This window comes from Bufo bufo, chromosome 6 (genome assembly GCF_905171765.1).
Source record: "Bufo bufo chromosome 6, aBufBuf1.1, whole genome shotgun sequence".
NCBI lineage: Eukaryota > Metazoa > Chordata > Amphibia > Anura > Bufonidae > Bufo > Bufo bufo.
In genome coordinates this window covers 22,683,255-22,696,132 of record NC_053394.1, presented here as the reverse complement: position 1 = coordinate 22,696,132, position 12,878 = coordinate 22,683,255, and the positions used below count along the sequence as shown (strand labels likewise).

At 45.4% G+C, this 12,878-nt stretch overlaps 1 protein-coding gene across 1 annotated transcript in view; it reads left to right on the top strand.

Moving 5' to 3' along the window:
• Nucleotides 1–11,629, top strand: part of LOC121005465 (transient receptor potential cation channel subfamily V member 6-like) — a 39,978-nt gene extending 28,349 nt beyond the window's left edge. The window contains exons 11-15 of the mRNA XM_040438234.1: nt 1,693–1,858; nt 6,681–6,747; nt 7,113–7,381; nt 7,517–7,623; nt 11,395–11,629. Coding sequence (XP_040294168.1) covers nt 1,693–1,858; nt 6,681–6,747; nt 7,113–7,381; nt 7,517–7,623; nt 11,395–11,629 — 844 coding nt within the window. The remainder of the gene's footprint in view (nt 1–1,692; nt 1,859–6,680; nt 6,748–7,112; nt 7,382–7,516; nt 7,624–11,394) is intronic.
• The last annotated feature ends 1,249 nt before the right edge of the window (nt 11,630–12,878 follow it).

The window sequence follows — 12,878 nt, the reverse complement described above, 5'->3', positions numbered from 1 at the left end:
CTACATATACAACTGCTGTCTCTCTTTATTGAGAACAATTCAACCACCTGAGCTGCATCTAAGGAATCTCATCCAGCCCACCAGAACTCTGTATTAATGAGGTGTAATACCTCATGCTTGGGGGTACTACAAATTCTTTCTTGTTGCATTATGAATTTTACTGGATGTTCCTGGCCGTTACTACCAGCAAGGAAGGTTGGCAATGGTTGGACTAACCACCATGTTCCTCCCCTCTTGGTAGAAGTGGGCTGGTCCTGCTGTCACGAGATGGAGTTCCTATGTAGCTAGAGAGATGAGTGGACGTAGACAGCAAAGCTCCTGCTCCTGTTACAGACTCCACAGAAATAACTACTTCAATTTGTCCTTAGTTAAAGTCTTGAGAGTCCAGGCTGCGGTGTGAACTGTCACACCTCCATCTACAAACACTGCTGGACGTGATATATACAGCCAAGCCACCCATCACCAAATAACCACTAGGCCAGTATCACCTAAGTGCTGAATTACACTTTTAAGTTTAACTTATTCCTCAGTACTATATTTCCACTGCACTGATCCCCAGGGAGCAACGGCCTGAGGGAGATTACCATGACACAACACTTCATCAGGGCTACTACCACTCCTATCCTCTACACCGGCTCCTCGGGGGGTTGCTGCAGAGGAACAAGAGCCTGAAACAGCTGTCTACAGATGGGTCGCTCTTCCTTTTTGAAGAATCTCTGATTTGGCTGACATGAGCTAATTTGCCTAACTTTTTCTCCCAAGTTTTCATACACCTGCTGGGGCTGTTCAGTGAGAACTGGAACCCCCTGAGGTTTATAAAGAAGGCATAAAAACTTTTTTGTGATAGTCTTGAAACTTAGCACCATGATGGTTTGCTACCATTGTAAATAGTGTTGAGTGAATCGAAGTTCATGAAGTGGACCTTGATCCGAATATCAGGAAAAATTCAATTAGACGTGAAGCCGAATTTTTTTTATTTTATTTTTTATTCATACTCACCTCATCTATTTGCGCATGAAGAGTCCACCGCAGCAATCTTGATTGAAGATCCCACGTGAAATCTCGTGCACAGTGATGTGTGACGTCACCACGCTGGTTAGAGTGATGACGTAATTACACACCGTGGGAGATTTCGCGCTGGATCTTCAATCAAGACGGCTGAGGCGACTCTTCGCGATCAAATTTTTTTTAATAGATTGACTCCGGACAGCCCTCAATGGTCATCTCAGATGCCGCGATCAGCGATGAACGTGGAATCTGAGGGGCTCAATGACAGGGGGCGGTGCAATCACCGTTCTCCATCAATGCTACTCACAAAGAAATGTGCTTCATGACAAAGTAATTCATCAGGAAGCAAATTTATTTTAGAAATTCGGCAAAGAAGCCGAATCGAATATTTTAGAACTTCAGTGATCTCTAATTGTAAGCATATACTCCTGAGCTGCTCTGTCAGTGGTAGCCGAAGAGATAGAGCAGGTTGACAGGGAAGACTCACTGAGCCCTATACCTGCAGCTCCAAAAGCTAGCATTTCAGAGAAAGCAGGTCTTAAAATTTAAAGAATCAACACAAATATCCGTTAAGCACAGGGCAGCCTAAACCTGTCTAATACCCATATACTGTACATTTCTAAGAATAACTATTTTCTTACAATTTTCATTCTGTTCCTCTATTCCTTTTTTTTGTTACTCCAGAGTTTTCTTCTGCTGCTCAGTACTTCTTACGCTGGCCCTGAGACTCACAAACTGTGAAGGAGAAGTCATCCCAATGTCCCTGGCTTTGGCATTTGGCTGGTGCTATACTATGTATTTTGCTCGCGGATTTCAGATGCTTGGACCTTTCACTGTCATGATCCACAAGGTTAGCAGTTGGGATATAGAAAGTGGATTTTTGTTAAAAACTGAAATGGCATTTGAGACAATCAAAACTAAGCAATTTCATTTACCTCGTTATGGAAATTATGTAACTCATTCAGATCCATATTTCCGCTTATAGGGACAGAGTTTTTTTTACTCCAGTCCTAATCCTTTTAAGGTTATTGGCTGGAGAGCCTGGGTGACTGACAACCAGGTTGCTGGAGTCAAAGAGCTCAGAGCAGTTGTCACTTGTCTTTCTATTGCAGTTATGCTCAGGCAGATATATAATAGTGATGAACAGCATAGGCAATATTCAAATTCGGGATATGTCGCAAATTTTTGGCCTAATTTTCATCATAAATTCGTAAATTCGCGAGCTCCAGTCATTATATTCTTGATTGCGAAAATCGGCAATGTAATATGCGCATATTGCGCACGCAATACAGGCGTGGGTCACTTTTGCTACATTTTTCAAGCTGCTAGAAGTTTCTTGAGACTGGAGAAAATGTTTGGCAGCAACTTTCGTGACTCCTGATAACTATAAGTAATTTTACATTACAGCACGGGGCTCCAATATATTTGCGATTGCGAAAATCAGCACTAATGATGCGCATATTTTTGGGCAATACATGAAACGTCACATTTTATCAGGTCTGAGTAGATATTACTGATTGGTGCACTAAGTATTGTTGTGACATCACAGCACTATGTCAGTAGTAGGTATGTATGGAGAGCAGAGAAACAGTAATTCCTATCACACTACCTAACACCCTGCACTGGAACCTATCAGCTACACTATATCAGGATATAACCTACACTGACTTTCTCCCACTAACTATCTGTATTATATAAATGAGCTAACTATTAGTGTTGATCGAGCACCATAGTGCTCGGGTGCTCGGGTGCTCGGGCTGAACACATTGGGATGCTCGGTGCTCTACTGAGCACCAGAGCACAATGGAAGTCAATGGGAGAACCCGAGCATTAAACCAGGCGCCCCCTGCTCTGAAGAGGGGAGGGTGGCTGGTTCATAGGCAAAGGTCAGAAATTGATGGAAACACCATTGAAATGGTTCGGGAACAGCATGGGGAGAATGTCTGGATGCATCTTAGACTCCCAGATCGCTGCTGGGAACAATGTTGTCTGAGTAGTACGCCACTTTTACAGACTGACAATAATATGCACAAAACCGAAGATAAAATCTATTTTAGAGGAAAAATTGCTAGGAAACATTCTTTCCTTTTATATTTACTTGTATATAAAGTGCTGCCAAAAATTACAAGGAAGAGGCACTCCGATACAACCTGTATATCACATAATGGAGGGACTCATTCACATTGTAGTACAATTGTTCAGGTAGTGGGACTCCTACACTCATAAAACCTATGCACTAAGTGAAAGGGCGGCCAAAAATTACAAGGAATCGGCATTCCAATACACCCTTTGTTACACATAAAGGAGGGCATCATACACAGCCTTGGAAAATTATGATTGATGGCCTGCTGGTGAACCTCAAAAACATTAGGAGCAAGGGCCTCCTATTGACCCTGTATAACATTAGGGGCAAGGGCCTGCTGCTGATCTGACCATGTAAAAAATTTTGTGGAAGAGGGCCTGCAGCCGAGCTGACCATCTAAAAGATTTTGTGGACGAGGGCCTGCTGCCGAGCTGATCATTTTAAAAATTGTGTGGACGAGGGCCTGCTGCCAAGCTGACCTGGTAAGGTCACTGTCAGAAGCGGACACCGTCTATGGAAAAAGTACACTGGATGAAACTGATATTTTAGGGATGTGCACACTTTAAACAAGAGATGTGGCGCTAAAAATATATATTGCTGCTGTCACACACAATTGTCCTTTTGGGTCTCTGAAACTTTTTGTACGAAAAAATATTCAATTACACTCCCTACACTCTCTGTCCCTTCCTATGCTCAGCTCTTCCTGACTTTGATTGAGCTGAACAGCAATGTAAATGACTCAGCAAACCACAGAGCACAGCAATGCAGGGCCGGCTCTATCATAAGGCAGCCCAAGCAGCTGCCCCCCCCCCCTCAGTAACAGAGCGAACGGCACGCAGCTGACAGGCTGTGAGCTACGAGACCCTGGTGTATTTAAATCTCATTTAGCATGTCTTTCAGAAAAGTTTCTCCTGGGATTCAAACTCACGACCTTTCACATCAGAGGCAAGTTAAAAAAAAAGACTCTGCTTATATATATATATATATATATATTTTTTTGTAACTGGCTATACAGCTCTCATAACTGTGTGGGTAAATTCCTTGCCTCTGATGTGAAAGGTCATGAGTTCGAATCCCAGGAGAAACTTTTCAGAAAGACAGGCTAAATAAGAACACAAGCACCAAATCTTCAACACTAGAGGCTGGTGGGAGCACAGGCCGGAAGAGGCCTGTATCGCATCGCTGACATAGAGGTAAGTATAAAAGTGTTTTTTTTGGGTTTTTTTTAAATACCGGACTGTTACTTTACGGCCGGGGGAGGGGGGGCTATTGGCGCCATGATACTGGCACATGGAGGGGGGAGGAGAGAGGCACTTGATACTGGCACATTAGGGGGCAGGGGGAGAAGATGGCACTATGATATTAGCACATGGGGGGGGGGCAAGAAATGTACATGAATCATGAGGGGCAGAAATGTGAAATGATGGGGGGAGGGGCAAGAAATGGACATGAATCATGAGGGGCAGAAATGTGAAATGATGGGGGGGGGGGGGGGCGCCAAAATGTAGATTTGCTTGTGTTGACAAAAATCCTTGCACCGGCCCTGCAGCAATGTCACTGCTGTCTCTCTCTCTCTCTCTCTCTCACAACAGCAAAAAGCAGCAGAAAATGGCTGCTGGGGAGGTTCTTATATAGTAAAGGGGTAGGCAAATTTGCTATTGGTTGCTAGGGATATTGCTAAGCTCTGACAAAGATATTGCAGCCTTCTCATTGGCCCCACAAGCAAGAAGGGAGGTTATTTATGAAAAAAAATCTAGAATATTCGTGATTATGAATATATAGCACTATATTCTACATCTTTGCGAATTCTCGAAGTGCCGATATTCGTGATTAAAATTCACGATTAGAATATTTGCGAGCAGCACTAATATATAAATGATTACAGGTGCTGTCTGAATAGACAATGGTTTATGCCACAAGAGGGCATAAAAGTGCTTCCACCACTGCCATCTAAAAATACTCTCAGAGGCCACTTTTAGGTAGTGTACCTCTTGGTGAGAGATCTTTGACTGCTTGACATGCCTCTACAAGGCACTCAAACACAACGTGCCTAACAGGCTTTGATAGTGGGTACATCATTGAACTGAGAGAAGAAGGATGGTTATTTCATTGAATTGCCCACCATCTAGGCTGTTCGTACCTCTCTGTTTGGAGCTAATGGGAGCAGTGGTTACATGAGGGCATGCACACAAAGTGAACAGGCACCATATGGCATAGACAGACCACTGCTACCAGCAGGAGGTGTGGCAGTTCTAGATTGTTCTGGTTGAGACTCCATGTTGGAGCTGCCAGAATTCCAACCTACTTTTTGGCTGAACATAAGTCTGACTACAAGAGTGAAGTGCAGCATAAAGAGAGAACAAAGACACCAAGTTAGCTTGTCAGTACAGCAGAGTGAGAGAAATATATAGCAGAGTTGAGTTTGCCTGCCAGTTTAATGCTAAAGTCTGCTGGAACCAAGACAGAGCCTGAAAACTGTTTGGAGAAACGTTTATTCAAGTAAAGCTGCAATTGAACTTTACCTCAAGGTCTGGACTCAAGTTAATTCTTCAAATCCCTCAATTATTCCCCCTATTTATTGCTTCAGAGCCAAAGCCTGGGGTCCAGCCGTATCCAGGTAGGAGCACCGCAACACAAATAAAGTGACATTTTAGGCCGCAACATACCACTCAGCATTTCCTACACCTGGACACGACATAGAGAGGGCCCTGGTGGGAGGCATATCCGGTCTAGAGGCCGTATCTCATCTTGTATCAAGGCTAGATGTTGTATCTCATCCTGTATCCAGGATAGAGGCCATATCTCATCTTGTATCCAGGCTACAGGCCGTATCTCATCTTGTATCAAGGCTAGAGGTTGTATCTCATCCTGTATCCAGGATAGAGGCCATATCTCATCTTGTATCCAGGCTACAGGCCGTATCTCATCTTGTATACAGGCTAGAGGCTGTATCTCACCTTGTATCCGGGCTAGAGGCCGTATCTCATCTCGTATCCAGGCTAGAAGCTGTATCTCATCTTGTATCCGGGCTAGAGGCCGTATCTCATCTCGTATCCAGGCTAGAGGCTGTATCTCATCTTGTATCCAGGCTAGGGGCCGAATATTATATGGTATCTGGTCTAGAGGCCATATCTCATCTTGTATCGAGGCTAGAGGTTGTATCTCATCCTGTTTCCAGGCTAGAGGCTGTATCTCATCTTGTATCCGGGCTAGAGACTATATCTCATCTTGTATCCAGGCTAGAGGCCGTATCTCATATGGTATCTGGTCTCGAGGCCATATCTCATCTTGTATCGAGGCTAGAGGTTGTATCTCATCTGGTATCCAGGCTAGAGGCCGTATTTCATCTTGTATCCAGGCTAGAGATGACCCAACAGGGTCCTAATTGTAGAGTTTTCACCAATAAAACGTCTCCTTTCTTCTAATATTGTAATCACTTACATATATCATCATTGCATTCACAAATAGAATGTTTCATTCCACCAACTCTTTCTTGGTGCAGGGTTTCAACTAGTGAGTTTCTTGATGTAGACTTTAGGCAATTAAGATCCTAAATTAATGTATTTCATTTGTTTTTCTTTCATTGTAGATTATATTTGGAGATCTCCTGAGGTTTATCTGGCTTATGATGGTTGTCATTGTAGGATTCGGCACAGGTAGGAACATGAAGAGTTTCTTCCGTCCTTCATTTCTAGATTCATGAATTGTACCATCTTTTACAAGTATTCTATAGTTCAGTGATGCAGATGCCATGTTCCCTCTAAAGGTGTTTCATGGTAACATTTTATCAATAATTATTTGGTCTACCATAATACAATGCATTTTAATCGACTTCTAAGGATAACCAGGGCAGGGACTACTCAACAATAAAAAATTATTTGCAAGGGCACCATTCTAGGTCTTGATACATTTAAGAACATGAGGGCCTATGATGGTTGTAGGTTGACGGTTACCACAATGATTCCAAATATTCACGCTCCATACTAATCTTAATAACTTTGTGTCTTGTTTCTTGTTGCAGCTTTCTATATAATATTCCAGACCGAAGACTCAAAGCAGATGGGAATATTTAGCAGTTATGCCATGTCTCTTTTAAGCACCTATCAGCTTTTCGTCAATGTCATCAACTCCCCGGCCAACTACAGTGTCGACCTCCCACTTATTTTTAGCATTGTCTATTTCTTCTTCTCTTTAATTTCCAACCTATTAATGCTGAATATATTAATTGCTACAATGGCAGACACGCACTGGAGGGTGGCACAGGAGAGAGACGAACTCTGGAGGACTCAGGTCAGTGGAAATTATGGATGTATTTGCATGGTGATTGATCAAGGCTGCCCAAATTCAAAGCAAACAGTGGAACTAATCGGCTTTACCTACCATTCACTTATAACATATCAACTGTGTTTTTTTAAATCATGACAGCTGGCAGCAACCACAGTAATGCTAGAAAGTAAGCTACCTCAGTGCTTCTGGCCTCGCCTTGGCATATGTGGATCTGAATATGGACTTGGAAACCGGTGGTATTTATGGTGAGTCCATTTTTAATGTACTACAAGGCACGAAAGGACATTCCAGTACACAAAATGCATGAGCCCTGAAACAGTCACTGACATTGTGCACTCAGAGCTGACAGCATCAGACCACAAAAGCAGATGTGTCAGACTGACAGATCCTCTATACTACACCACACAGGAGAGCTGACAGATCCTCTATACTACACCACACAGGAGAGCTGACAGATCCTCTATACTACACCACACAGGAGAGCCGACAGATCCTCTATACTACACCACACAGGAGAGCTGACAGATCCTCTATACTACACTACACAGGAGAGCTGACAGATCCTCTATACTACACCACACAGGAGAGCCGACAGATCCTCTATACTACACCTCACAGGAGAGCTGACAGATCCTCTATACTACACCACACAGGAGAGCAGACAGATCCTCTATACTACACCTCACAGGAGAGCCGACAGATCCTCTATACTACACCACACAGGAGAGCTGACAGATCCTCTATACTACACCGCACAGGAGAGCTGACAGATCCTCTATACTACACCACACAGGAGAGCTGACAGATCCTCTATACTACACCACAAAGGAGAGCCGCCAGATCCTCTATACTACACCACACAGGAGAGCTGACAGATCCTCTATACTACACCACACAGGAGAGCTGACAGATCCTCTATACTACACCGCACAGGAGAGCTGACAGATCCTCTATACTACACCACACAGGAGAGCTGACAGATCCTCTATACTACACCACACAGGAGAGCTGACAGATCCTCTATACTACACCACACAGGAGAGCTGACAGATCCTCTATACTACACCACACAGGAGAGCTGACAGATCCTCTATACTACACCACACAGGAGAGCTGACAGATCCTCTATACTACACCACACAGGAGAGCTGACAGATCCTCTATACTACACCACACAGGAGAGCTGACAGATCCTCTATACTACACCACACAGGAGAGCCGACAGATCCTCTATACTACACCGCACAGGAGAGCTGACAGATCCTCTATACTACACCGCACAGGAGAGCCGACAGATCCTCTATACTACACGACACAGGAGAGCTGACAGATCCTCTATACTACACCACACAGGAGAGCTGACAGATCCTCTATACTACACCACACAGGAGAGCTGACAGATCCTCTATACTACACCGCACAGGAGAGCTGACAGATCCTCTATACTACACCACACAGCAGAGCTGACAGATCCTCTATACTACACCACACAGGAGAGCTGACAGATCCTCTATACTACACCACACAGGAGAGCTGACAGATCCTCTATACTACACCACACAGGAGAGCTGACAGATCCTCTATACTACACCACACAGGAGAGCCGACAGATCCTCTATACTACACCACACAGGAGAGCTGACAGATCCTCTATACTACACCGCACAGGAGAGCTGACAGATCCTCTATACTACACCACACAGGAGAGCTGACAGATCCTCTATACTACACCACACAGGAGAGCCGACAGATCCTCTATACTACACCGCACAGGGGAGCTGACAGATCCTCTATACTACACCACACAGGGGAGCTGACAGATCCTCTATACTACACCACACAGGAGAGCTGACAGATCCTCTATACTACACCACACAGGAGAGCTGACAGATCCTCTATACTACACCACACAGGAGAGCAGACAGAACCTCTATACTACACCACACAAGAGAGCTGACAGATCCTCTATACTACACCACACAGGGGAGCTGACAGATCCTCTATACTACACCACACAGGAGAGCTGACAGATCCTCTATACTACACCACACAGGAGAGCTGACAGATCCTCTATACTACACCACACAGGAGAGCTGACAGATCCTCTATACTACACCACACAGGAGAGCTGACAGATCCTCTATACTACACCACACAGGAGAGATGACAGGTCCTCTATACTACACCACACAGGAGAGCTGACAGATCCTCTATACTACACCACACAGGAGAGCTGACAGATCCTCTATACTACACCGCACAGGAGAGCTGACAGATCCTCTATACTACACCACACAGGAGAGCTGACAGATCCTCTATACTACACCACACAGGAGAGCTGACAGATCCTCTATACTACACCACACAGCAGAGCTGACAGATCCTCTATACTACACCACACAGCAGAGCTGACAGATCCTCTATACTACACCACACAGGAGAGCTGACAGATCCTCTATACTACACCACACAGGAGAGCTGACAGATCCTCTATACTACACCACACAGGAGAGCTGACAGATCCTCTATACTACACCACACAGGAGAGCTGACAGATCCTCTATACTACACCACACAGGGGAGCTGACAGATCCTCTATACTACACCACATAGGAGAGCTGACAGATCCTCTATACTACACCACACAGCAGAGCTGACAGATCCTCTATACTACACCACACAGGAGAGCTGACAGATCCTCTATACTACACCACACAGGAGAGCTGACAGATCCTCTATACTACACCACACAGGAGAGCTGACAGATCCTCTATACTACACCACACAGGAGAGCTGACAGATCCTCTATACTACACCACACAGGAGAGCTGACAGATCCTCTATACTACACCACACAGGAGAGCTGACAGATCCTCTATACTACACCACACAGGAGAGCTGACAGATCCTCTATACTACACCACACAGGGGAGCTGACAGATCCTCTATACTACACCACATAGGAGAGCTGACAGATCCTCTATACTACACCACACAGCAGAGCTGACAGATCCTCTATACTACACCACACAGGAGAGCTGACAGATCCTCTATACTACACCACACAGGAGAGCTGACAGATCCTCTATACTACACCACACAGGAGAGCTGACAGATCCTCTATACTACACCACACAGGAGAGCTGACAGATCCTCTATACTACACCACACAGGAGAGCTGACAGATCCTCTATACTACACCACACAGGAGAGCTGACAGATCCTCTATACTACACCACACAGGAGAGCTGACAGATCCTCTATACTACACCACACAGGAGAGCTGACAGATCCCCTATACTACACCACACAGGAGAGCTGACAGATCCTCTATACTACACCACACAGGAGAGCTGACAGATCCTCTATACTACACCACACAGTAGAGCCGACAGATCCTCTATACTACACCAGACAGCAGAGCTGACAGATCTTCTATACTACACCACACAGGAGAGGTGACAGATCCTCTATACTACACCACACAGGAGAGCCGACAGATCCTCTATACTACACCACACAGGAGAGCTGACAGATCCTCTATACTACACCACACAGCAGAGCTGACAGATCCTCTATACTACACCACACAGGAGAGCCGACAGATCCTCTATACTACACCACACAGGAGAGCTGACAGATCCTCTATACTACACCACACAGGAGAGCTGACAGATCCTCTATACTACACCGCACAGGAGAGCCGCCAGATCCTCTATACTACACCACACAGCAGAGCCGACAGATCCTCTATACTACACCACACAGGAGAGCCGACAGATCCTCTATACTACACCACACAGGAGAGCTGACAGATCCTCTATACTACACCATACAGGAGAGCTGACAGATCCTCTATACTACACCATACAGGAGAGCTGACAGATCCTCTATACTACACCATACAGGAGAGCTGACAGATCTTTTAGTTAAGCTAAATTTACATGTTACAATTTTAATGACGGAAGCAGGATCACTTTTGGCATCAGTTTAGTGTAAAAATCTCTTTATTTCAGTATTAAGAATGAAAACCAAGAAGAAGAAGGTGTAATGACCACATCTCTACAGAACTGTACAACCCAGACTGCTGAGAGCACACGGAAGAATTCCACGGTTTCATCCAACAGTTGTAGCACAGGAAATATAAACACCATATCCAAGAAAAAATCCAGCCATGGGTGGGAGATCCTCCGCATGGCAACAATTGAGCAGCTACAGGGCAATGCAGAGCAGGAGGTGTATTTTATTTAGTAGTGATCCATGCCTGGTCAAAGACGTTGCTTCAGTTTGGGTTAAAAAAAAAAGATACTCGGCACACAATATCGGCATTGTTATAGTTTGCCTTATATGAACCACTAGCAGAAGGATACGGCTTCGCTCGGGTATATTTCATCTATTTCATTTAATGTTTTTGTGTGTCTTTAAAAGATATCAACAGTATCCACTATAACAGTGATCTCCACAGTGGCCTGCCCCTTAACAGTAACTTCCACAGCACCCTCCATTTTAACGGTTACCTCCACAGCGGCCGCCCCTTTATTAGTGACCTCCACAGCACCCCGTCTCGTTAACAGTGATTTCCACAATAGCCCGTCCCCTTAACAGTGACCTGCACAGAGCTCCATTACCTTAAAATGTAATCTCCACAACACCCCGCCCCCTTAACAGTGACTTCGACAGCCCCCCGCCCCTTAACACTGACCTCCATAGCGGACCGGCCCCTTAACTGTGACCTACACCATTCCCTGCCCCCTTAACAGAGACCTCCACATCGCCTGCTTTTTAACAGTGATCTCCACAGCATCCCGTCCCATTAACAGTGACCTCCACAGCGGCCGCACATTTATTAGTGACCTCCACAGTACCCCATCCCCTTAAGAGTGATTTCCACAACATCCCATCACTTTAACAGTGGCCTCTACAGCAAACTGCCCCTTAACACTGACCTCCATAGCGGACCGTCCCCTTAACTGTGACCTCCACAGCAGCTTGCCCCTAGGGTGGCCAGAGGTCCGGTTTTAGGCTGGACAGTCCGGCTTTCAGAATCTTTGTCCTCCGTCCGGCGCAGGGCCAGGATGGACACAGGGATGTCCTTTTGAACAGCTCACTCTCAGACAGCAGCACTGTGCACCCTCCCTCCCACCCCTGCAGCTGACAGAAGTTGATTGTTACCTTCATTTTTTCAATCCCTGCCGGCTGCGGAGTGGAAGGGAGCGTGGTCAAACCAGGTCTTGGCTTGGCTTTGCGGGACCTGGGGGTGGGGTTTTTAAGTCCATCTTTTAAGGATGGCCTGAATGGCCACCCTACTTGCCCCCTTAACTGTGACCTCCACAGCACTCTGCTCCCTTAACAGTGTCATCCACAGCGCCCTGCCCCTTTAAAGCTGACCTACAGCAGTGAATAAAAATGGCTGGGTTGTTATGGAAACCTGGTGTAAAACTGAGTGTATGTGGAGACTAAGGGCCTGCGAGCTTCTATTGGCTGATAAGGGTCATGTGAC